Source organism: Xenopus laevis, chromosome 3L (assembly GCF_017654675.1).
Source record: "Xenopus laevis strain J_2021 chromosome 3L, Xenopus_laevis_v10.1, whole genome shotgun sequence".
In the NCBI taxonomy this organism is placed as follows: Eukaryota; Metazoa; Chordata; class Amphibia; order Anura; family Pipidae; genus Xenopus; species Xenopus laevis.
In genome coordinates, this window is record NC_054375.1 from 98,290,223 (window position 1) to 98,317,731 (window position 27,509).

The 27,509-nt window shown below is 39.6% G+C and overlaps 1 protein-coding gene across 2 annotated transcripts in view; it reads left to right on the forward strand.

The window, feature by feature from the left end:
- Positions 1-521: 521 nt before the first annotated feature.
- stra6.L (signaling receptor and transporter of retinol STRA6 L homeolog) overlaps positions 522-27,509 on the forward strand; it is a 34,816-nt gene continuing 7,828 nt past the window's right edge. The window contains exons 1-13 of one of the 2 annotated variants that reach the window (XM_018252910.2): positions 522-725; positions 11,549-11,679; positions 12,636-12,702; positions 13,254-13,339; positions 13,516-13,655; positions 13,925-14,091; positions 14,362-14,481; positions 23,781-23,848; positions 24,241-24,311; positions 25,491-25,552; positions 26,376-26,538; positions 26,633-26,708; positions 27,036-27,169. In XM_018252910.2, coding sequence (XP_018108399.1) covers positions 11,573-11,679; positions 12,636-12,702; positions 13,254-13,339; positions 13,516-13,655; positions 13,925-14,091; positions 14,362-14,481; positions 23,781-23,848; positions 24,241-24,311; positions 25,491-25,552; positions 26,376-26,538; positions 26,633-26,708; positions 27,036-27,169 — 1,261 coding nt within the window. In that variant the 5' untranslated portion in view covers positions 522-725; positions 11,549-11,572. Of the gene's footprint in view, positions 726-9,561; positions 9,699-11,548; positions 11,680-12,635; positions 12,703-13,253; positions 13,340-13,515; positions 13,656-13,924; positions 14,092-14,361; positions 14,482-23,780; positions 23,849-24,240; positions 24,312-25,490; positions 25,553-26,375; positions 26,539-26,632; positions 26,709-27,035; positions 27,170-27,509 lie in introns of those variants that run through there. The other variant, XM_018252912.2, reaches the window with a different exon arrangement.

Here is a 27,509-nt window from a genome sequence, read left to right on the forward strand (position 1 = left end):
TCTAAATAAACACTACATTTGCACCTGCATCTGCTCTCCAGTGGGTTTTTGCTATTTTTATGCTAATTGTGTTGGACAAGGCAAATCCAAACCACTGTGTGAAGGAGCACATACTATAATCATAAACCAACAGTAGCAATAAGGACATTGTGTGCTTTGATATTACCCCGCTTAACCCATCTCTCATATACTACATTTTAATCCCATAATTCACATTTTTCAAAATGACTTCCTTTTTCGCCTGTAATAATAGAACATTACTTTCTACTTCATCCTAACTAAGTTATAATTAATTCCTACTTGAGGCAAAATAACTCCATTGAATTTAATTAAGGTTTAAATGATCTTTTATAGACTATATGGAGATCCAAATTATGGAAAGCCCCAGGTACCAAGCATTCTGGGTAACAGGTGCCATACCTTTACTTGTAAAAGTCACATGTTGCAGAATGAGTCTAAATAAATGGAAATTATCCCTGGGAATGCTGGTGGTTCAGTGCTCTGGATGAAGGCCATGCTGCGTGCAGCAGTGATGTAAAATGTGTCACAGATGGAGGAGGAGTTACACCTGATAAAGCTTTATTGGGGTTATGCCCATTCAGGAGAATGGTGATGGAAAGCAATGGCAGACTATATTCTCCACCTCTGCAGAATTTGCCTGTGCCACCTGAAATCTTGTATTTGTTTGACAAACCCTGACTCTGGCTAACCTTACAGCTTGCCAGGTATGTTAGAAATGCATGCTGTAGACTGCACTGATTTCCATGCGGCATGCGTTTGAATATGATTTGCAAATAAACACTGCAGCATGTTGGTTTTTGTAGATGCTCTTTACTACAGGGATTCATTTATAGCAATATGTTCAGTTTTTGAAACTTGCTATTATGGACAGAAAGGCTGCTTTAGGAGAAATTCACATAGTGGAACAAACCATAGCCAGCAAATAAGCAATTAGCTCTGATCAATCAAACACATTGCTAGCTAAATGTTTAAACCTTGTTCTTTTAATTACTTACATGCAGAAAAAAAACATGGGGTAGGGCTTTTTTATTTTTACTCCTGCGTACTCTGCTTTTAGCTCATTATAGGTGAAATAAAATTATAGTAAAGAAGTGATTTTAAGTTGTTATAAATAGAATGTCATATTCCAAAAATAATTACTCCACTGGGAGTGATAGTTTTGTAATCTTATATTGTCATTTTATGAACCCCTTTTATTATTTTGAAGTAACATGGAGCTAGTTGCGTGCCACCTGCGTTTGTCAGATGCATTGGTGAAGCGAGTACAACCACTGTTGTAAAGCATGCACTCCAGTAACTCATGCATTCCCTTGCAGTGAAACACATAAAAAAAAGAAAACGCTCACGTGTAATAGCTCTAGAACACGGGATATGTTTTATTCTAATAATGGCTGTGCTACTTTTCACCTGAACCTAATGGCAAATCTCAAATTCAAAATGCATCAATATGCAAAGGCCCCTTTTACAAAGAGCAGACAAGCTGTTTTCAAGCTCAGTGTGTATGGCCAGTTTGACAATTTCTAAATGCCCTGCATTCCGGTTTTGTTCGTTCAGCCGCAGTAGTAGATGCAAGGAATTCTTTTCAATACGGCTGTACTCACACAGACGCGTGTAAGCGATGAATGCAGGTTGGGATGGAGCATGTTGCATTTTTCCTGCGTTCGATGCTTACATGCGTCTGTGTGAGTACAGCCGCGTTGAAAATAATTCATTGCGTCTACTCCTGCACTCCCCTGCGGCTGAACGCATAAAACTGTAACGCAGGGCAGCGCAGCTTTAAACGCCTGTGAGCAAGGGCCCTAAAAAATTTTTTATGATCACCTCAAGGGAAGCATTACACAAAGATATGAACACATTTTCTTTTTGTGAGCCAGCTGTATGGTTTGACACATGGCCACAGTGTTTCCAGCCATCAGCTGTCTTACTGAACTGAACAGTTGATAACTGCATCGGAATTTTTCTAAGATGAATGCTTTCCTATTTGAGTCAATACAGTAGGATTGCCATCCACTCTGCTGCACATGCACGGTTTTGATTTTCAGCTGGATTCCCAACATGTAATAAACACCAATGTGGTTTCTCTCTCTCGCCTTCTCTTCCGATCCCTGCTAAGACTGCTAACATTTAATGCAATGCTCCTATCCTCTTCGGATTACTGTAAATTGTGAATTTTTTTGGCAGCCTCGCAATTCTGACCCAATCAATCTATTGTGCAGATTACAGCATTAGTCACACCATTTTTGTATATTTTTGTCATAACTGAATAATCATTACATTATTCTTGGGAATAATGTTAACTCCTATAGTCTTAACACAGATGTGCATTGGGACATTGTGATAAACTGGGTCCACTATAAAACCTCAAGCTATCTTAAAGGATCATAAGGGGATATGCCAGAGAGCTCAAATGCCTGCCAATTTCTAAAGGTAAATGGGGTAAAAAGGGGATATGGGGGATGAGAGGGTGATTTGGAAGAAAAATAGAAGGGGGCACAGCCAGTGCAAAAGGTTAAAGGAAAACTATACCCCCAAAATGAATACTTAAGCAACAGATAGTTTATATCAAATTGAATGACATATTAAAGAATCTTACCAAACTGGAATATATATTTACATAAATATTGCCCTTTTACATCTCTTGCCTTGAACCACCATTTCGTGACTCTATCTGTGCTGCCTCAGAGATCACCTGACCAGAAATACTACAACACTAACTGTAACAGGAAGAAGTGAGGAAGCAAAAGGCAGAACTCTCTCTGTTAATTGGCTCATGTGTCCTTACATGTGGTTTGTATGTGTGCACAGTGAATCTTACAATCTCAGGGGCGGCCCTTATTTTTTAAAATGGCAATTTTCTATTTATGATTACCCAATGGCACATACTACTAAAAAAGTATATTATTATGATAATGGTTCATTTACATGAAGCAGGGTTTTACATATGAGCTGTTTTACTCAGTATCTTTTAATAGAGACCTACATTGTTTGGGGGGTATAGTTTTCCTTTAAAGGAAAACTATACCCCCAAAATGAATACTTAAGCAACAGTTTATATCAAATTGAATGACATATTAAAGAATCTTACCAAACTGAAATATATATTTACATAAATATTGCCCTTTTACATCTCTTGCCTTGAACCACCATTTCGTGACTCTATCTGTGCTGCCTCAGAGATCACCTGACCAGAAATACTACAACACTAACTGTAACAGGAAGAAGTGAGGAAGCAAAAGGCAGAACTCTATCTGTTAATTGGTTAATGTGACCTTACATGTGGTTTGTATGTGTGCACAGTGAATCTTACGATCTCAGGGGGCGGCCCTTATTTTTTAAAATGGCAATTTTCTATTTATGATTACCCAATGGCACATACTACTAAAAAAGTATATTATTATGATAATGGTTCATTTACATGAAGCAGGGTTTTACATATGAGTTGTTTTATGCAATATCTTTTAATATAGACCTACATTGTTTGGGGGGTATAGTTTTCCTTTAAAAGAATGACAAGATACAGAAATATGAAAAGAGAAAGCAAATAGGATTAGGTAATTGGTGGCATGTGTAGGTAGGAAGTTACTGGAAATAATGGGTGGGGGATGATACCTGTGTTGAATATGAAACCTGAGAATCTTGTAGTTTAGGAGTTGCACAAAATGGCAATTGTATTTCAGGTCTTTGATTAGCATAGCAAAATGAATGTTTTCATAGAATAAGTCTGTAGCCAGGTCAGACATAGTTTAGTATGTGTGAGGTGAGGTTAGGTTACATATGCTAGCTTAAAGGGGTTGTTCACCTTTAAATTCATCTTTTTTAAAAAATTATATCATGTATGGTTCCATCTTATTATAAATATCTCAGTACAGCGTAAGCATTTAATATATTTGAGTCCTGTACGCTTGTATACACTTTGATTCATTTATAATTCTGTACATGTTACCCCTAGACCAATTGAATAAGTGGTATAGATAGTTATGCCACTATTAACTTGTCCTCACTGACATTTAGTCTCGCCAAACCAGATCATACTTCTGGGGACACCCTCTTGCAGCATAGGTGAGTTGTATTAGGGGGAGTGTTGTTTTTAGCAAGTTCAACCAGCCGTTAAATGTGGGGGCTTCTGGGGACATCCAATTCAGGAGGATACATTTCCTGGCATAGAATAGTAGGGTATGGAAAAGTATTCTCATGGCCGCCCTTGGAATGCATACCTTAGGGGTTTTTAGTTTAGGTAGTGCAGTTTTATACTGAATATATTTGAGAACCTGAGACCAGAAGGCTTGGATTCGGGGGCATGACCAGATGAGGTGTAGGTAAGATGCCTTTGAGGCCTTACACTTAGGGCACTGTGGTGAGTCGAGTCTGTTCATACGGAACAGTTTATTTGGGGTTAAGTGGAGTCTATGAAGGATCTTTAACTGGATTAGTCTATCTCTGGTTGAGACGAGGTAGTTATAGGCCCTCCTCCCAGTTCTCATCCTCCAACCCTGGGATGTCTCTGCTCCAGGCTGCACCCGCTGCATTAAATGGAGGCTTAATAGTAGCTAGGAGAAGCGAGTACAGCCTGGTGACAAGTTTCTTGGTGGTAGGGGCTCTAAGGGCTGATTCTATCTTATAGGTTGTAAGGTTCATAGCGTTCCCTTGAAATTGGGTATTGGTGGCCTGTCTAAGCTGGAAATAGGAGAACCAGGGAAGAGGCTCCTGGTTTGGACATGTTTAATTTTGGTCCCGGGGCATATCACTCCATCCTTAACCAAATCCCCTAATGTACGTAGGCCCCATTGTGGCCATACTTTGTACTCAGCTATGTGTTGCAGGTGTGGGAGGAAGGAATTCTCCCATAGGGGGTAGATGAGGTGACAGAAGGGGTAATGCTAGGTTGCAAACCTTAAGTGCTGCCACCCTGCTGCCATGCTTTGTATGGGGTGATTATAACTGGGTGGGTTGTATGTAGATCTGGAGATTTGCGAAATGGGATATATTAGAGTGACTCTATTGAGCTTGCCAAAGTGGCCTGTAGTGGGAAGTTCGGATTATATGGATCTGGATTAAGCCACCAGTGTATATAGTAGATCTGGGTTGCCAATGAGTAAAAATACCAATGCTGGAGGCCCAACCCCCCTTCGCTAACAGGAGCCCACAGTTTGGCTCTAGCAAACCTGGTGGCTTGTTTGCCCAGAGAAATGCAGTTTGGGCCGTATCAATAGAGGTAAAGAAGGAACGGTGGATGGAAACAGGGGAGTTGTGGAAGATGTAGAGGAACTTGGGGAGGAATATCATTTTTAGAAGATTGATCCTGCCCCAGATGGAAATGGGCAGGTTAGCCCACACTTTCAGCTTGTCTTTCATAGTGGAGAGGATCGGCTCAAGATTAGAGGGTATAAAAGCGTCTAAATTCCTATGAACCACAATGCCAAGGTATTTGAATGAGTCCACCCAGACCAGAGGGGTGGGAGGAAATAAGTCGGATTTATGTTGGTGTCGATTGAGAGTATACTTGATTTTTCCCAATTGATTTTTAGCATTGAAAATCATCCAAAGTGGTCCACTATACTCCTGCCTGGAGGGTGTTGCCTGGGTTATCCAGATATAATAGTATGTTGTCCGCATCTAGAAGGGATGCGTTCTTCCATGCTCCCCAGGCGGAGTCCTGTGATGCTGTTTGCCTGACGGACCAGGGCAAAGAGGAATGGTGGTAATGGGCATCCCTGTCGGGTGCCCCTACATAGGTTGAGTGCAGCTGATAGGTAGCCATTAGAGCTGACTCTCACCACCGGTTGTTTGTATAGTAGTCTCACCCATCTAATGAATTGGTCCCCCAAGCCAAATCTCTTCAAGACTTCCCAAAGGTATGGCCATTCTATAGAGTCAAATGCTTTAGCCGCATCCAGTGACACTACTACTCGTGAGCCATGGTTGCTATGGTTTGCATGCAAATTTGTAAATAGTCTTCAGATATTCACATTAGTAGATATATTGGATATAAATCCAGTTTGGTCTGGTTCAACTATTTCCTCTATAGTTTGCTTTAGTCTGTTGGCCAGGATCTTAGCAAACACCTTGGCATCTGTGTTTAGCAGGGAGATAGGTCAATAGGACCCGCAATTAAGAGGGTCCTTCCCTTCTTTCGGAATGACCACAATCACTGCCTCATTGAAGGAAGGAGGTGGTCTTCCTCAGTGGCATGTATTATAGTCTTTTTAAATTCATTTTTAGTACGATGTAGAGAGTGATATTCTGAGACAATTTGCAATTGGTTTTCCTTTTTTGTTATTTAGCTTTTTATTCAGCAGCTCTCCAGTTTTCAGTTTCAGTCATCTGGTTGCTAGGGTCCAAATTACCCTTGCAACCATGCACTCATTTGAATAAGAGACTGGAAAATGAATAGGTGAGGCCTGAATAGAAAGCTAAGGAATTAAAAGTAGCAATACATTTGTAGCGTTACAGAGCCTTTGTATTTTAGATGGGGGTCAATGACCCCCATTTGAAAGTTGGAAAGACTCAGAAGAAAAAGGCAAATAATTGAAGAACTATAAAAAAGGAGGCCAATTGAAACTAAACCCTAAAAATGAATGTGCCTAAAATGCCATATTTTATATATCGAACTTATTGCACCAGCCTAAAGTTTCAGCTTCTCAATAGCAGCAATGATCCAGGACTTCAAACTTGTCACAGGGGGTCACCAACTTGGAAAGTGTCTGTGACACTCACATGCTCTGAGCAGCTGTTGAGAAGCTAAGCTTAGGGGTTGTCACTAATTATCAAGCAGAAAACGAGGTTTGTCTGTAATATAAGCTGATGCTACAGGGCTGATTATTATATTCTGATGCTAATTGCACTGGTTTCTTTGCTGCCATGTATTCATTACTAATCAGCCTTATATTGTGAAATTTCTATTTTTATGTGTACTGTATATTGTAAGTGGGTCCCTAAACTCAGTAAGTGACAGCAGCACAGAGCATGTGCATTGAATCAGCAGAAAAGAAGATGGGGAGCTACTGGGGCATATTTGGAGACACTGATCTTTACTGCTAAAGGGCTGTGGTTGCCTTGGACTGGTACAGAAGCATAAAACGTAATGTACAACATTTCTAGCCTACTTCTTTAGTTTAACTTTCCTTGTCATTTAAAGGGTATGTAGGGATATGAGACAGCAAAGTCAGAATGACTAGTTGGTTAGGTTTGTTTCTTAATGGCTAGGTTAGGATCCATGAGACAGTTGGACTTACTAAGGGGAGGCTGGGATAAGATGTATGAAGAATACATCTTATAGGGGTATGGTCTGAATATAATATTCTCTCCTGGAACTAGCTAGATTGCACTTAAAGGAGAAGGAAAGCTATTGAAGCAGTTTATTGCCAATAGATTAGTCACGATAGTGCAAGCTATAACACAATATTTATTCTGCAGAATGCTTTACCATACTTGATTAAACGGCTCTAGAAACTCTCTCTGTTTGTTTAGGATAGCAGCTGCCATATTGGCTTGGTGAGACATCACTTCCTGCCTGAGTCTCTCCCTGCTCGCTCATAGCTCTGGGCTTTGATTACAGCAGGGAGGGGAGGAGGGAGGGGGAAAGGCGCAAACTGAGCATGCTCAATGCCATGCCCTGGAGGTTTAAGCTGAAATCAGGAAGTCTGATACAGAAGTCCATGTGTACTCAATAGAAGGAAAGAAATGCTGTGTTTCTTTTGACAGAGGACTCTGAGCAGCATTACTTTGAGGGTTTACTGATGTATTTATATAGACCTTTCTAATAAAGCTTATTTAGTTTTAGCCTTTCCTTCTCCTTTAAGAAGAACTCAGAAGAGCTGGTGGGATGGGTCACAATGCCCCTGGCTATACAACCATATTTACAACATTTGTCATATACAGGCATGGGCAATGTTCCACGAAGGTACTTGTACACACGCACACAACAAATTGTGGTGCGCACAAAGAATTTTGTGTGAAAACAAAAATGTTGCTTTCATTCTGACCTGAGCACACTGTTTTCAAAAACTGCGCACAAAGATTGGGTATGGGATTCGTTATCCGAAAACCCGTTATCCAGAAACAGTTACAGTTAATCAGAAAGCTCCGAATTATGAAAAGGCTGTTTCCAATAGACTCCATTTTATCCAAATATTTTCAAATTATTTACTTTTTCTCTGTAACAATAAAATAGTACTTTGCGCTGTATCCAAACCAAGATATACAGTAATTAATCCTTATTGGAAGTAAAATCAACCTATTGGGTTTATTTAATGTTTACATGATTATCTAGTATACTCAAGGTATGAAGACCAAGATTACAGAAAGATCCGTTATATGAAAACCCCAAGTTTCTGAGCATTCTGGATTAACCGGTCCCATACCTGTAGTTTATTATTGCCATCTAAAGGCATAAAAAGCATTGGGCATATGTCTTTAATGCAATGTTTTATGATTAAGGTTGGCTATGATATCTACTGATTTATTCATCTTACAAGACTTGAGGTTGGGCAGCTTAGTTAATGCTGAGTTAGGATAGTAATTATGAAACTTTTGATATGGCTTTGGTCAAGCTGTGCTAAGTTGACATGTAGGAAAGGTTGGTTGAGTCAATGTTTGGCAAGATATCAAGATTAGGGCTAGTAAAAAGTTTAGTCACAGATAGGGCACTTGTATCGGCTATGGGAATTTAGGAGTTCAGTAGGACACAATGAAATCAGAATTTGTTAAGGTATTCAGCATCTTGGCTGACAATTCAGTGGATGTTTTCTTTTGGGTGTATTTATGCACTGTTTTATGTGCTACAAATACCAAGGTCAACCCGGTAAGTTTTCCATCAAGCATGCCGCATGTTGTGCCTTAAATAGCAATCAGTATACCACTTCAGAACTGAAATACTCTTAGGGGTCTCGAAGAATTACTTTGAGTACCTTGGCTCCAAACAAATTTGCTGTTCTTTTGTCTGGAATGATTCAAAGTTACTCATCTGTCTCATCATGAAGTTAGTCATTTTTTGCAGATTATCATTCTATGCTTCAAAGCTCTTCACTCCCTTGCCTACATAATATAATGAATTTAGCCAGTAAAGATAAGAGCTGTTAATAAAATCCTATAAAGCATGCCTTGATACATATCATATATCAATGTGCTAAGCAGATATACGCATTAGATTCCACAATCAAAGATAATGCTCATAAGCTTTTGTGATTGGTCCAGAGGCAAAACAGAGTCACTGTGCTGCATCCTAAAAGCCATTTCCTTATTTTGCTCCTTATGATGCCAGTGGGAAGGAGCAGGAGAGGGTGAAGATAAAAAAAACCTATGTAGTATGTGAAATAAAGAGAAGGTAGGTTAGATATGTCAGGAAGTAAAAATGCTGCTGATGAAGAGATAACAACCTCCCACTATACACTCCTATTTCTTGGACTACATCCACTACCTTCTTGCTGTGCGGGGTGTAAAGTTCTCCCCCCTCCCGTTGAACTTTGCCTGCTCTGTCTGGGCATCCCCCCCCCCCCTTTACCTCCTCAGCTCAGATAAATCAGACCTCAGCCCCCCCTCTCCAATCACACACACACACACACAGAAGAAGCGAAGTGAGTAGCGTGCATTCATTTGGACTCTGCTGCAGTTCTCAGGTGTTTCTGCTGTTCCATTTCTGCACCTGCAGAGCATCGGAAGTCTCGGGCTCTAAACAAAAGGTTTGTCCTGAATTCACAGATGGTGCAAGTAAAGGATTCGCAGGATGAGGGAAATAACAAAAGGTGTAGTTGCAGAGAGTTACATTTTGTCAGCATTCCCAGATCATAAGTGGGCAAAGGGCTGATGGCCAAATAGGGATAATTCTGTGAATGGGAACCATATTATGATAACACTGGAAACTGCAAAGTAGAATAACATATTTGTAAATGTGTGTAGTGGGTTTGCCTTGAGTGGGGTGCAAGCAAGCATGAAGAACAGTCATAACCATTCTGCATGGGGACATACTCATTGTATCTATTAACTCCTTTACTTGTTTCCCCAATTGTCTGATTATTTGCTTATGCAACTACCCTTTATATATATATATATATATATATATATATATATATATATAATATTATTTTTTTGCCTATCTTTCTGACTTGCTGTCCCTCTGTTTTTCCCAGGGCCCCTCACTCCTTACTTTCAGTGCCTGAAGAATTATTGCTAAAGTTATTAAACCCATTATACACTGAAGTGTCACTGAAGGGGTACTGAATCATTTCAATTTGCCAGAGGGAGATAAAAAGAGGTGGCAAAGAGTTAAGTCATTGGGCTGGCAACTCGGTCCGCTGAAATAATCAAAGTGGTGTAAAAGAGGGGTGCAGAGAACTAGACCCCAAGGTCAGCAATTATCCTGAACATCTGAGCACGGTTATGAACAAACACTGAACTTCTCTTTACTAGGAAAAATGTTATAGCTCAGCATTTATTCACCAGTGCACAGAAATATCTCTGCATGCCTGTTGTTACACAGGAATCATTAATGATCAGTGTGGGGACTCAGTGGTGCACGAGCGAGAATGATTTTCTTTTCATATAGAGGCATTATTTACCTCCTGGGGTGCCACAAGTGTCCTAGTGCAGGGTAGTCGAACAAACAATCCCTGAGATGGAAAAAAAATGAAGCCCCTTGTTGGCAAAGTTGCTGCTGAGCAATAAACAATCAAAGACTATATTACCTGTATGCAGCAGTATTTAGACATGTTGGAATACATTTTTTGGGCCCACTTAAGCTTAAGATATATTTAAAATATTGTTATCATATTGTTATCGTATAGAAAAATATCTACTGCATATAACTGCAAATAAACTCTTTACACCAAACATTATCCAAATTCACATGCAGCTGTCCCTGTGCTGTGGGCCCCCTACATTTCTAAAGCAGTGAATGGGGACAGAAGGGCGAGTGTTAATTTACTGACCTGGTAAATCCTTAAAGGGGTGGTTCACGTTTAAGTTAACTTTCAGTATGTTATAGAATTTTAAGAAACTTTTTCATTTTTCATTGTTTTTATTTTTTTATAGTTTTTTTTTTTTTAGTTTATTTGACTTTTTCTGACTCCACTCTTAAAGTGGGGGTCACTGATCTCATCTAAAAACAAATCCTCTGTAAGGTACAATCGCCATGGCACGAAAAATGTCCGGACACTCCACACACGGCCCGAAAATTGTACAAACGGAGACTCAAAACAAATCTTTGCGTCTATGGCCAGCTTTATAAAGGAAATGGATGGGATACATAGTATGTTTTTATATGCATTGAGTCCGCATATTTAATATCATTTTCTAAGAGTTTCCCTGTACTTGACTCTAACATCTTGTCCCCTTCATCCTCTGCCGTTCGAATTACTCTGGTGCCTCTGCTTCAGTTATAATTACCTGCCGACTGCTTCTTTCTCTTATTCCTTTCCATTGGAGCTTGCTGACCCTAAGGGAATGTCCATAATCCCCTTAACAAAAAGATGCTGTGCAAAGTGGTCAGGTGACCCTGGGTATATAACGGGGAGTTTTTCTTTTTGCCATTCAGAAACTGTGAACTGGGGTCAGCATCATGTCCATAGAACAACTCCAAGGGAGTTCCGAACCTCAGCATGGAGACTTTGCTTATGACGACTGGTACATAGATGAACCCCAGGAACCAACTGTGAACCCTGATGAGTGAGTGAGCCACACTGTGTTTTATCTGAAATTAAAATAGTTTTACATTCCAAATTTATCCTGACCATATTGACATCTGTTATGGGTATATATTAGGTGACTTATTTAGCAATTTATCACAACTTGCATTTTTCATATGGCGACAGATGGTCCAGAAAGGTGATCTTCAACTTATCACTTTTGTGCTGATGCTGCCCCAGTCCCAGCAGCCTAGTGGCAACAACATCACCAAGAGCATGAACATCACTGTTTAAATGTCTTTTCTTAAGTTACAGTAATGCTGGAATTCCCCATGGCTTCCCTTTAAATGCTTAGAATAATTGTGCCCATCAGTTGTGGTGGTTCTTTATGAGATAGACTGTAAAAATGGTTGAACGTAGTGGGCTTTGTGATTATTTCTGAACTGTGTTGAAGGCAGACTCTAAGGGCTCTTACACATGAGCGTTCCGACCTGCGCTCCCCTGCGTTCCGTTTTTTGGCGTTCAGCCGCAGGGGAGCGCAGGAATAGACGCAAGTCATTATTTGAAATGGGGCTGTACTCACTCAGGCGCTTGTAGGCGCCGAACGCAGGAAAAATGCAGCATGTTGCGTCTGAACCTGCGTTCGGCGCCTACACGCGCCTGTGTGAGTACAGCCCCATTTCAAATAATGACTTGCGTCTATTCCTGCGCTCCCCTGCGGCTGAACGCCAAAAAACGGAACGCAGGGGAGCGCAGGTCGGAACGCTCATGTATAAGAGCCCTTACTCTCTACTATCATGCGATGTTCAGAAGAATTTTGTTTATTTCTTATACCTTACTGTTTCGGCAGTGTGTTTTCTTCTAGCAATTCTGGTAAATCATCTACCAGCTGGACTAATGTTGCCCCTCAGTAGGCCAACCTTCAATATCAAAATGTGCTTTATAGTTTTTCTATTTAATGATACCAGATGCATGACCAATGTTTTATTTTCGCAGAATTATTCCAGAATGTGTCCCAACTTTGTCATATGGACTGTATCACCTCATCCTGGCATCATTATCTGTGAGTATATAGCAGTGATAATAACAGCCCTTTTATAGTAAATCTATCTACCAATCAATCAATCCATCTTGTTTTACATAACTTCTAACTGATGGTTGTGTATGTTTATCTGTGTTTATATACTACTACAGAAATGTGTGTGTATGTATATGTATATGTGTATATATATATATATATATATATATATATACATACATACATACATACATACATACATACATACATACATACATACATACATACATTTCTGTAGTAGTATATAAACTGACATTACCCAAAGACTCATGGCACTGATTCCTTCCATATCTCCAGATTGCATCAGATAAAAGCTTCCAATAGCTCATGTTACTAGCATGTGATGTAATTCCTCTATAAACCTTTATTGCATTCCTTCTTGTATGTTCCAATAGCATGCTTCCAATAAAGTGCCTGTATGATCCATATGCATGCTTTCCTGACACCTTTTCACTTGTGCCTTATGGGCATTTTCTAAATCATTTGGTATTGCTCTGTATAACTTTACATTCTGCTTTACTGCCCATTCTCTGTAGCTTCTCACTATGCTGCTACTCTCCTTCCTTATTCGGCGTCGAAAACTCTGCAAATCCTGCTGCTGGGGTGTCCCAGGCCTACTCAGGTATATAACCTCACTTGTTGTCGTCTTTTTGCACTAAAAACTGTTTTTCTTGGTGCTCCTGCAGTCTTAACCTCCCCATCCATTCACTGTGCAACCATCCTTCAATTTGACCTGTTGTCTGTTCCCCATACATTTACCTATATTATGTTTAATTGCTTCATGTACCCACTGCACAGTCCTCTGAACCTTTTGGAGGATTCTGGTAACCGGTGGATACCCTGTGCTGTTTTTGGTTTGCTCTTCTCCTGTCTTTGGCGGCTGCTTCTGGACCCTACTACTCTTAACTTCATCACAGAGCTTGGGGGACCACGACAAGGTAATTGTTGTTTTCAATTATTGCAATAGGGATCCTGTATCTATAAAGATTGATGCTACACAGCAGGAATATGTATTTAGGTCACAAAATTATTGTAACCTCATTGGCTTGATAATAAAGTGTAGTAAAGGGTTTCCTGCAGATAAGTACATCTCTGGTGTGGCTTACCAGAGGCAGGGCATGGTAGAGCGTGGAACCATTATGGTTTGACATAAGAACACAAACTCTGCTACAGACAATCATTTCATCTTTTGTTCTGCATTCATCAGAGTTCTGGAAGATCTTGGCTCTCTTCTATTACCCTGCTTTGTATTATCCGCTGCTGGCATGCCAAAGTGTACAACGGACAATCGGGTATTTACTGGGCACAATATTATCCTGGCTTCATTGTGGTGCCCTCATCTGGCAGACTGCAGAGTGTCCAGAAACACCACAGGTCAGTAAAAGCACGATATAAAGGGTAACAAGAGGAACATTGAAGAGATTAAAGAGAAGGAGTGAAAGGGAAAAGGAGTGTGTAAGAATGAGATGGGCACACAACGGAAAAAACTTCACTTAGACACTATAAATCAAAAAGTGAGAAAGGTAATGGGGAAAGAGGAATATAAAGGGCAGTAAAAAAAATATGGAATAGGAGGGAACAGGGGTATTTGTGTTTCTAGTTTTAAATAATGAAAGATATTTAACATGTCCCTTTTGTCTCAAGTTCTACAGATACTACTCATTGCTGTCAGCACTGCCCCAAATCTGCTGCCTGATACTGCTAAGTGCTGTCTACCCTGCCATGATGATGTACAGTCTGCGCCGACGCTCCAACGTGGAACAGGTACCGTGTGAAAAGGGGCAAGCTTTGCCCACAGTATGCTCTGTCCTGCTTGAAAAGTGTGGCAGTCAATTAAGATATCTGGCATGTTTCCTCAACCTTGGGATTAGCAGCTTTTGCAGGAACGGCTGGCACAGGCCGTGTCTTATTCTGAGCTGTATATTAATGAAGGGATTAGTTGGCTAGTTAGCAATACCCTCATTGCACATAGTTCTAAGGTAATTAAGGGTTTTGTAACATTTTAAAGGGCTGGCAGAGTGTTTTAGAGACAGGGACACTAACCAACTAATGCTCTGATCCTTATTTCATATACAGTACATTGTATGGGTGTTTAACAAGGATATCTACAGTCACTGTCCTACTCATAAGTGTAAGGTTTGTGAGCTTGAAGTTGTCTTACAATTTATTCCAGAGAAATTAATGGCTGGTCAGGTCAGGGGGGGGCTTGGCACTGCACTACCCACTTGAGATGTTACCTAAGCCCTGTCCGTGTATAGGGGATTTCTACTGTTTTCTACTGAATGGGCTCATTGTCCCAAAATCTGTTCCATGTGATTAATCAGCCTGGTTTCCTTGGTAACATATTATTATCCAACGCAAGCTTTATCTGATTAATTATCAGGTCATGTGATGGGACTATGAGTGTGTGTATATACACTCTCTGCAATTTTGTGCTGTTTGTTATTCAACATATACAAGTGTTTATGAGATAAGTTGTGATTAACACATTACACTGGCAGTCTACAAATGAGTGCGTGGTGCATTAACATGTTTTATGCTAATGAACATACCATGGGTTGTAATCATCAAGACAAAAAGGCATTGATTGCTCAGTGCTTCTCAACAGATAATGCCACATTTGTTCCCATTTCCTTATGATAGAAATGGATTAGTCACTTGGCTGTAGAATTTCTACCTATTGTCTTGCTGCTGAATATGGTTTTGCAGTGGTGTATTTGCAGCGTGACATTGAACACAGGTTAGCTAAGCTATGAGTATAACATGTTGTTGTGTTGCCATGGCATAACAAACCCTTCAATTTGTGAAGCAGCAGAAGATCTTCTTGACTTAAAAATTACCTGCACTTTACAACGGATACTGACAGTCCTAGGTCCAGCCCTCTCATTGTGCCTGTGTATGTATGCGTTTGGCAGAGGCTAATCTTATGCATGCTTAGGCCATTCCCAGCAAAACATGTTAGGGCAAGAACAAATCCATTGCATCTGTCAATGAATACACCATTAAAAATCAGTTCGTTTTCACATACCATATGTCCATTTCAAGCATATTTTTATGCAGTTCAGTGTTTGGCTTTGTTAATTTATTTGAAAAACTGTTAATAGTTTTAGAAAATTAGTTTTTCAGCTGTTAACTGATATCTGAAAGCACTGCCCTTTAACCATGTGTATAAACCAACACTGTTTCATATTTCTTCTGTTATATTACCCAAGAAGTGGGGTCAAAGGATGAAACGTGTACTAAAGCAGCACCCAGTTTGTGCTTAACATTACCCTAGCTAGTCATAATACATCCAGGTTATGTAGTATAAAGGGGAAGTCTCAGTGCCCTCTTAAAGGGGACCCATCATCCAAGAAAATTGTACAAAATCCTATTTTGTCACATTAGTCAAGCGAAATGAACTTTAATTACACTTTAGAAATAGTGATGGGCGAATTTATTCGCCAGGCGCGAATTCACGCCGAATTTGCGCGATTCACCGCCAGCGAATAAATTCGCGAAACGCCCGCGAAAATTCTCGGCAAAAAAAAATTTTCCCAAAAAAAAGGGCGCCGGCGTCAAAAACGAATTTTTCGCCGTTTTGCGAATTTCGCAAATTTTTCGGCGAAGCGGCGCAAATTCGCCCATCACTACTTGGATATCGGTCGGCTCGTTTATCGGAATGATTGAAAATTTTGAAGGTGCCTGAACATCATAATATTAATGCTGAATTGTCAGATAGAGCTAAAGAATTCTGTTTTGTTTTTACAAGCATATCTGGCAATTCAGCTCTTAATGTTAACAGAGTGGACGAAAGATCTTTCGTAACACCAATGGTAGCGGGAAATATTGTAATTGTATGGCCACCTTAAAGTGGACCTGTCACCCAGACACAAAAAAAACGGGCGCCGGCGTCAAAAACGGATGCCGGCGTAAAAAACGAGACGCCGGCGTGATTTAGCGAATTTTTCGCAGTTTCGCGAATTTCGCTCGAAATTTGCAAATTTTTCGGCGAAGCGAAACGGCGCAAATTCGCCCATCACTATTTAGAAATTATTTGAATTTTGTTTCCTTCAATCTGGGAATTCATAATTTATAGCAAGTAGGCAGGAGCCTTTTTATGGACACTGTTATCAAGGCAAGCCTTGCATCATCTCAGAATCTTGGTTTTGCACCAGAATGGGGGACCTGATGTCCATCCCCATGCCCTGGCTACACAATTAAACGTTGAAAAGAACAGGGGAATGTGGGGAGAGCAGTGACTTCTAGGAAGTGCTGAATGGAATTGTCTGCCTCGCCTCTATGCCTTAGGCATAGAGGAGGGACAGACCATATTTGATTGACAGCTGAGATTTTTAAACGAGCTTACAACAGCTATTGTTGGAATGCTTTAATAAGAAATAGAAATTGGATTTCATGTTTAATTTGAAAAGGACTTTTATTATACAGATTTTTGTGTCTGGGTGACACAAAGGTGGCCATACAATTACGATATTTCCCGCTACCATTGGTGTTACGAAAGATCTTTCGTCCACTCTGTTAACATTAAGAGCTGAATTGCCAGATATGCTTGTAAAAACAAAACAGAATTCTTTAGCTCTATCTGACAATTCAGCATTAACATTATGATGTTCAGGCACCTTCAAAATTTTCAATCATTCTGATAAACGAGCCGACCGATATCCAAGTAGTGATGGGCGAATTTGCGCCGCTTCGCCGAAAAATTTGCGAAATTCGCGAAACGGCGAAAAATTCGTTTTTGACGCCGGCGCCCGTTTTTTTTGGGAAAATTTTTTTTGCCGCGAATTTTCGCAGGCGTTTCGCAAATTTATTCGCTGGCGGCGAATCGCGCAAATTTGCCGCGAATTCGCGCCTGACTAATAAATTCGCCCATCACTATATCCAAGGCTTTTTACCGATATTGGTCACCTTATCTCCCACCACACATGCACAGATTATCTTACAAAAGATATTTCGTATGATTAATATTGGTTGCGTATATGGCCAGCTTTAGAGGTTATCTCATATGTCTTGATTGTCTTTTTTTTTTTTTATCATATGTTTAATACAAAAATTTGGATTGTTTGATTATAATTGAGTCTATGGGACAAGTCCATTCGATAATTCGGAACTTTCTGGATAACAGATTCCCATACTTGTATTAGCATAATGATTACTGCACAATCTCAGAGACTGCATTTGCACTTGCATTCCTAAATAAGCCTTTTCACCTCCTTCACAAGAGGAGCCATGCAAGCACTTTTCTGGGTATGCACAAAACAAATGCAATTGCATAACAGAAGCCTTGTCCTTTCAGTCTGTACAAGAAGTTGTGCAAATAAACAGTGTATTGGTCTTCATACTCTCTTTATTGCCCTGCTTATTTAATGGGCACAGAATGCTTTACACAAGCTCGGCCGCTACCACATAAAGTGTACATAAAGATGGCTTGCTAATGCCACACACTGGTGCTGAGTTAAAAAGGGCCCTTGTGATTCCCATGGTCAGTGGAGTGGCAAATGCAGGAAAGTGCAGGTGTGAGTGGTTGTCAAAAATTCTCACTTGAGCTTTTTTTAGGCGACTAAGCACTCACACTTTTTGCAACATTTCCCATTCAACTAAAACACAGGCAATTTTCAGCTGGCTGCACATTTGTTAAAAGCACCCAGTGTGACATTAACCTAATCCAGTGGTCCCCAACCAGTAGCTCGTGAGCAACATGTTGCTCTCCAACCCCTTGGATATTGCTCCCAGTGGCCTCAAAGCAGGAGCTTATTTTTGAATTCCTGGCTTAGAGGCAAGTTTTGGTTGCATAAAAACCAAATGTACTGCCAAACAGAGCCTCCTGTAGGCTACAATTCCATACAGGGGCTACCAAACAGCCAATCACAGCCCTTATTTGACATCCCCATAGACCAGTGATCCCCAACCAGTAGCTCGTGAGCAACATGTTGCTCTCCAACCCCTTGGATGTTGCTCCCAGTGGCCTCAATGCAGGTGATTATTTTTGAAATCCAGTCTTTGAAACAAGTTTTAATTGCATAAAACCAAAGTATAATGCCAAAAAGAGCCTCCTGTAGGCTACCAGCCCACATAGGGGCTACCAGATAGCCAATCAAGCCCTTATTTGTTACCCTAAGGGACTTTTTGATGTTTGTGTTGCTCCCCAAATCTTTTTGCATTTGAATGTGGCTCACGGGTAAAAAAGGTTGGGGAACCCTGCCATAGACCTTTTCATGCTTGTGTTGCTCTCCAACTCTTTTTTACATTTAAATGTGGCTCACGAGTAAAAAAGGTTGGGGACCCCTGACCTAATCCCTGAACATTTATTGCAATCACAAGGTTTCAGAGACAGGACCCTTCACCCCTTCCCTTTCTCAGGTGCAGTAAATTTGAATGTACTGACAGCATTCAGTGACTGCATTGACTTTACATTCATTCAAGATTTGAAACTTCATGGGACTATATTGCAACTGTTGGGTTCCCCTGAATGTATTAATCTTTATTTACAGCTGTTTTCTTTATCTGTGTACCTACATTTTCTTCAGGCATGAAGGGTCCATGTCTAGTGATGGGCAAATTTCTCACTTTTTTTGACTCCGGCGGATTTTCGCCAGCAAATTTTCGTGGGAGTTTAGAGAATTTAATCGCCGGCAGAAATTTCCCGCAAATTCGCCCCTGGCAAATTTATTTGCTCATCACTATCCATGTCCAGTTGTTTATCATTTTAGCTTTGGTGTCTGATATATATGTGTGATTGAACAGGTCAAAAAAGGCTGTTGGGGGTGCAGGGAGTTGTAGTTTAAAGGCAATCAAGTAATCAGGTTTTCCAACATCATAAAAAAATTGCAAAACACCAGCATTCATATGACTGTCATCAAAAACCATTGTGGGTTGACAGTTTAATACTGAATTGTCACAGTAATACAACAGAATGTAACAGTATGTCATTTGAACTTTACCCAAGAACAGTTTCTTCCCAGTGGATTAGGGTTTATTCCTTCAGTGCAGTTCTCTTAAAGGAGAAGGAAAGGTTAAAACTAAGTAAGCCTTATCAGAAAGGTCCATCTAAATATACCAGTAAACCCCCAAACTAGTGCTGAGTCCCCTGTGAAAAGAAATACAGCATTTCTTTCCTTCTATTGTGTACTATTGTGGGCTTCTGTATCAGACTTCCTGCCTTCAGCTTAAACCTCATTGCCCTGGGCAAGAGCATGCTCAGTTTGCTCCTCTTCCCCCTCCCCCTCCCTTCTCTACTGTAATCTGAGCCCAGAGCAGGGAGAGACTCAGGCAGGAAGTGATGTCACACCATGTTAATACTGCAGCTTCTATCCTAAACAAACAGAGAGTTTCTAGAGCTTTTTACTCAGGTATGGTAAAACATTATACAGAATAAATATAGCATTCTATCTTGCACTATTGCAGCTAATCTATTGGCAATAAAATGCCTCCGTAGTTTTCCTTCTCCTTTAAGCAATTTGAGTGTTTTAGAGGAGACAATTCTCAGTATTGTCTATGGCAGGATATTTTCTAGTGACAAATACCACCATGTGCTATTGCCCTATACCATCCCTAGTAGTTCAGCAACATGTTGATGGGAGCAGGATGGACAGACCTCAGTGACACGACAGATACAGCACTAGATAAGAGCAAATAATGAACAAACTAACAAGCAGTTCAATGACATGGTGTTAAAGGTTGAACCTTGTCCCATTATTAGATCTATAGCACCTTTGTTGTGTCCGACTGCAAAATGCTTCTGCAGCTACCCTCCTGTTACAGTCCTATAAATGATATTGTTTATATAAATAAAATGGAGGCAAGAAACCACTGGAAAAGGAGGCCATAAGTTTTGATATTAACATAAAATATTCAATAACAGCGTAGCACACTTTGCTGCCTTCTGCAGAATGAGCAATAAATGTATGTACAGGAATAGAAAGTGCACTTTAGTGTGACTAGCAATATACTGTAAATACAACATCTGAGATAAGCAGGGGTGCTTCTGCCATAAGGCAATGTGAGAATGTAGAAATAAAGCTTTTATTTAGGGTTATTTGGTTTCTTTTATCTTTTGATGGAATCATCCTTCCAGCTATAAAATAGCCCATACAGGCAGGGATCCTGGCAGTATGATTCATTGCATGGATGGCAACTTGGCATATAAAGGGTTTGGGTTAAGAGACAGTTGGTGCTGAGGAAATTACTTTTCTTGGGGCCTGAGTTAATTTTCAGTGACAATTATAGTTTCCACTTTGTAGAACAAGTAAACGAGCAGTTTAGTTTGTGTAAATATCTAATTAATGGTAATAATTAGATTTTTTTTTTTTCCATTACAATGTTCTTGCCAGTGCTTTGTCATCAGCATGTTCTCTGATGTTAAAGTCCAGTCTTTGGTTTCACTGTTACTGATCATCTGGGGAAGTTCATGTGTGTAAGGGAATGGGAAAATGCCAGGAACACCACAATGGAATGCTGACAAAAGATGAAGCAACACAGACCAAGATGAGAACTTTATTACACAATCTGAGTTCTCATGACAAGCTTGGCCCAAACAAGAGTGAGCAAAAGTGTCATTCACATGTAGGGGAAATCAAGCAAACGAGAGCAATGGACAGGATTTTAGTACCCGTGCAGTACCATCACAATCTGGAATGCAACTGGGCAGTGTTTTGCTTGTTCTGAGTCATGCTGTGTCTATGGTTAAAGCTTTCTCAGTGTAAATATTCCAAATATTTTTCTGTGCATATTATATAGTAGCAATTATTATTAGGTCATCACAGGTGATTGTAGTTGTACTTGATACTCAGAAGAATGCCACAAAGGAAAGGAACCAAGTGCAATGGTATGTTCGACCACACTAGGGGGCAGATTTATTAAGGTTCAAATGGTAAATTCGAATTTTTGAGTTGGATTTTTGGTCAAAACACACAAATTCGAGTTGGGAAAAATCCAAACTCAATTTAGAATTCTAGATTTATCATACCTCGACCCTAGGAACAACTCAAATTCGATATTATGCCACCTAAAACCTGACAAGTTCATGTAGAAGTCAATGGCCGAGGTCCGTTGACCCATTTGAAGATGTTAATAGCCTTCCTGACATTTGAGGGGTTTTTTTTGAGAAAAATTAGATTTGAGTACTGTTCGAATTTGATTAGCATTTTCGGGGCAGTAACATTTGTTCGAATTTTAGACATTTGAGTTTTTTTCTTACGTAAGATACCATTGCATTTTTGAGGCCATTCGAGGTAAAAAAAAAACCTCTTATCACTGGACCTTTGATAAATATGCCCCTAGACGTAGGGTTGCAACCCTGCCTGGATGATAAAAACGATGCTTGATGCCAATGTAAATAATAATGTTAATAACGGGCCAATATTTTTTTCCCCGTAAAGGCGGCAACCTTAATTAGAAGTCAGTGTTCAGTGGAAAAGCTATGCATCACACACAAGCTGAAACCAGTACTCAAAACAAATTGTAGCATACACAAACCGTTTAATGCATACAACTTTATTATTTTTTACAGCCTTTAGTACAGCTACCCAAGTTGTTGCCCAAATGATACATGTCTTGAGTGACATTAACCAGAAAAATGATTTTCCGGGGGCCTCTACTGATGCTGCTTTTAGTTTTCTGCATGCATCCTCACTTTGGTCTAAGAGCAGTTGAGTAACACCTAACAGGATATAGCACTTAAGACTCCAATCTTATAGTGTTTATTTAGCAGTCTATCCAATATTTACACATACTCTTTTTTTTTTGTTTGATGGCAAGTGTTACTTGTAATGTTGTGGCACAGCAATGGGGGCAAAGTTCACTCTCTCCTCTTACAACTTGTTTTTATGCTGGTGGGAGGAACTGTGCATATCTGGAGATTGCAATAGATTTTCAGGGTACATTTTCACTCCACTCATGGTATATAGATGGTACAATGGACCATTTTGATGACCTCATTTATATCAATCACAATACTTTTTTTAAAACTCACTGTTGAAATAAACACAATTTATTCATTTCCTCGACATTACGATATGCAATGATGGCTGTAATATAGTCACCACTGGAAGAAATGTTTGGGTAATACAGTACTTCACGCTAGATCTTATAATTTGGGACATCTTTTTAAAATCCTTCCTTACAGTCCATTTCTATATTGTATTTATACTAAATATGAGTATTTTGTCAATCCAGAGAACTACAAAAAATAGAGTAGGCTTTAGCGAACTTAGAGAGGACTTTTAAATGAGCAGCTGAGGCAAAACTTTTTTTTTTTAAAAAAAAACAAAACATAACCAATGATAGCATCCTTTCCAACAGCAATCCTTCTATAAGTGATGGGAATGCTAATCTGGTAGCAAAGGACAACTCTATATTGTATCCTTATATATTGCACAAATGCAGCTCTAGACAATGCATTACATGTAACTGTGCAAAAAAATTACTTTTTTACTTCTATAGCAAGTAACAGGAGATATAAAATTGAACACTACATAAACTGTAACACTAAGTGTGATTTATCTTCTAAATTGTGAAAAGTATAAAAAAACATTATGTTGGACAAACTAGCCATAGATGAAAACAAAGTATCAGGAAACATGTTTCAAATATTAATATAAAAAGCCAAAGTGAAAGTGTTCTGCATTGTGATTGGTAGTTCTATGATTGGCTAACTTCCTTTAAATTGTCTGTGTATAGTTTTAATGATTAGCCTATGACTAAGTGCCCTTGGGTGGCACGAAGTATAAGTCTGTGATTATATAATAATGTAAAATAAATTTAAAGCTTTTAAACCACAAGTTGCTTTGTTTTTCAACTTGGGTCTGGACCTGTGCTGGCCTCTCTAAATTGTGTCCTTGTGTTGGTCCCTATGCAGAAGGTATACCCGGAACCACTGTTTTCTGTGATAGGAATATACCCCTTTGTTCACAGGTTTTATATTTTTTGGTGTGCCGAGAAAGTCAACGCAATTTTAATACATGAGGAAACCTGACCGCCATCTTGGGCTAAATGTTCCATTTTTAGACGAAGTTCTTTATCTGCTTTACTCATGTAATGACATGGTGTCTGTTTGTCTCTTTCAGGCTTCAGATAAAAATAATTACTTACAATATCTCAAGAGTGTTTTAAGAAGGAAAGGTTCCAATAGCAGGTTGGTCAATTATGTTGTTCTGTGTATGTTTGTTGTGAAAAGCTTTATCTGTTGCTCAGTCTCTTGTTACTCTCTCCACTGCTAATGAGGTATTTCTGCTGCACAGGACACTCTCATACTGCCTGGTACCTCACTGCTATTTGTAGCTTGTAAGAGATCAGATTCTTTATGCAAAGAGTGATTGTCAATTAACCCTCTCCTCTCCTACAAGACTGGGATACAATATCAATTTTTATTAAGCACCCTGCTCATTTTCCATTTTTTAACAGTTTTAAGTTCTATAATTATGCACTCTGTAACTTTTGGCACTTGTTAACTGCAAGAAACCATTAAATACCACCCTAATTATGTGGTTTTTTTTGTTTGTTTTTTTTGTTTTTTTTTCCCAACAGTAAAGAGTCCGGTGGTTTTGGATCCCAAGTGTCACAAATAATCTGCTCTTATCTCTACCCCCAAAATGCAGGTACCATACTGTTCTCTACCACATATGCACATATAACTATATTACATGCACATCTTGTACTGTTTTACCCTATGTACACACATGGTTCATGTGGCATTTTAGTTTGCAATTTGTACAGGAGAACATTTACCATTACAAGCACTACTTATTGGGATAAATGGCCTCCTTTTATGGTGTATAGGAATTACTGCAAAAATGCAAAGGGTCAATCTCCTAAATACGTGGATGGGGCTGTTTGGGTATCATACAAACATCATCATCATTTAGTTGTATAGCACCAGCAAAATACACAGCGCATAGTGGTTTTACATTAATTTAGCAAACATGGTTACAAAATAAAAGGGGTTAGGGAACTTTAGAAACATAAGACTGAAAACAGCTGGTTTTATTTTATTATATCATCAAGTAAGATGTACTGTGCTTTTATAAAAAGGTTGGTATTTAAAAGTTTGGAGGGAAGGGGAGAGTGTGGTCATAGCTGGGAACACACACACACACACACACACACACACACACACACACACACACACACACACACACACACACACACACACACACACTGCAGTTGGTAATGGGATGACATGAGGAGAGTATAAGAGAGGCAAAGATCAGAAGCAGATCAGAGGTTGTATGAGGGAGTGTATTTTGAGATCAGATCTGAGATCTCGCAAGAGGCTTCATGTCCTTTTGTACCACACTCCTCGCCTTAAAGCTTATGAAACAGAACTTCCGATTGCTGGGTTTTTTTTTTCTATAGAGAATTATGGCTTAAATTATGTCAGATGCTTTTAATTTATCCTTGCTGAGCATCACAAGACCAATAATATATTGTAGTAGATTGCTTTCTTAATACTACCTGAGTAGCAGTGCAGTGTCTGAGAATAGGCATATACAGTATGGCTGTCCTGGTAGGAGGCCATATGCCCCATACTCATCTTGGCAGGTGACACAAGTAGTCACCCACAATATAGCCATGCTGTGAAATATAAGATTGATTTGTTTCACCAGTAGTGTAGTTTTCATTCAGAAATGACTGCAACTGACATGAATATAACTTTTGTAGGAATACATATGAAAAGAGCATAACAAAGGGCAGGGAAAAAGAAATTATAGGTCAAACTTGGCCATCTGTCCTATATCCATTCCACATTGTCTTCTAAATGTATTATATTTCTGCAGGCTTCCGCTTGTCACTGAGATCTGTCCTTGCAGTAACGGCATCAATACTGTCTGGATACCAGGTAATGGCAGAGAGCCCAGTATGTATTGTAAAATAAGTCTAGAGATTAGTTTGAGCAGTAATTAAAACTCTGCAGCAATAGGTTGTTCTGTTGCCTATAGTTGTAAGGTAGGTGCGGCTTATTTACTAACAATGGACTCCTTTTCAATACTACAGTACCCCACAGCAACCAATCAAATTTTTCCTTCCTGTGTCCTTCCTGCAGTTGCATGAGCAAAGTTTAAGGGGTTGTTCACCTTTTTTAAAGGATTTTTATAGGCTGTGTGAGCATTAATTATTTAAAGGAACTTAAATGTATCATTTTATATAAATATACAGAAAGGAGAAAAAAATGTGGAGCTCATCTGTGCTACGTGCATCGGCATAAATAAGATTTTGGCATGATTCAAAGCTTTCTGTAATAACAGTGTCCACAAAATGACTCCTGGCTGCTTGCTGTGATTGTGAATTCCAAGGTTGAAATCATTTATTTAATATAAGTAAAGTTTATTTTGCTTGACTAACATCAACTAGAATTTGGAAATTATTTCTTAGGGTGAAAGGTCACCTTTAATCACCCTATCAACAGACATCAGTTTGGAAATTAATAAAAGATGGCCTGAATAGAGGGATAAGCAATTAGAAAATAAAAATACCAATAAAAGGGAACACATAGAGTCACTGTTTTTGGTTGCCATGGTCACCCCCAAAAAACAGATATAGTTAGCAGCAAGACAAAAACAGTGGGTGGAAGGCAAGTACAAACAAAATAAAAACCTGTTTTATTTAACCTCAGATACTCTTTTAAGATTAATATTTCAACCAGCATTTTCCCTTTGCCGTAGGTGGCTCTTGTGTTACTTGTCGTGTTTCTTCCTACTGTGAAGAAAGTCCGCCAGGCTGTGGATGCAGAATTTATCCTCATGTTGGCTGGCTTTGGTGTGAATGTAGATGAAGATAAGTCCAGAGCAGTGGCATACGTTGCCTATTATATCTGGGCAGTAGAAGGTGAGACTGGGAACTAAGTAAGTTTAGTGGTTCTTGGAATATGCTACTGAGAAGACTATCCAAGACAGTGGTTAAATAACTTTCTCGCCCATAGTGTGTTACACTGCTGCACTGGTGCTGGCCTGCGCTGTTACTGTGACCATGCTCCTGCGATCCCTTGTCAAGCACAGGTAAACAACATTGTTAATTTTATAGCTACAAGTGTTTTCTGAACTCAGTTTTACCTGATAATAGAGAATGCTATATTATTTTAATAGTGGAAATGGTTATCTTACAAACAGTGTGCTCTTTCATTAGCATTGCTGCTCATGAGGGTTGGGTGATATTGACTTTGTTGAAGTGAAAAGCTGAATGGCTGGTAGCTAGAAGTGAAAGGAAGGTAGTGAGAGGTACCATATTGCCTCTCCTACATATTTTCTTGTTTCTGACATCTTCCTCTGTTTGTATTGTCTCATTTTGCCTCCTATGATGAATCTCTGCCTTCTCTCACCCTGTAGATGGGCTCTCCAATCACTGTGTTCTGGACAAGTTTCCCTTGTATTCCTACAGTCCTGCAATATCAGACCAACACCCATGGCACTCTCCAGTTGGATGAGTCATGTCAGCTACCAGGTGGCAGTGACCTGTTTTGGTAATCTTACTGAATGGTAACTGTTATATCCAACAATGAGTGTAGCCATACTGCACAGCACAGAGATACCCAGATTGCCCAGTGCTTTATGCTAAAAAAAAACAAATGCTTTCCAGTACCGTGTACAGATAGATAGCCAGGAGTCCAGTGCTGTATACAAAAAGAAACCTCTGTTCGGTGCTGTATGCCTAGAGACAGCCACAGAGAGAATGTGTGCAGCCAATTGCTTCTCTATACTTTATACTGGGAGTTAAGTCATGATGTCCAGCACTGGTTACTGAGAATTAGTTTTGGTACCCAGTGCATTGTTTTAAAAAGCAGCCAGTCATGCTTGACACTG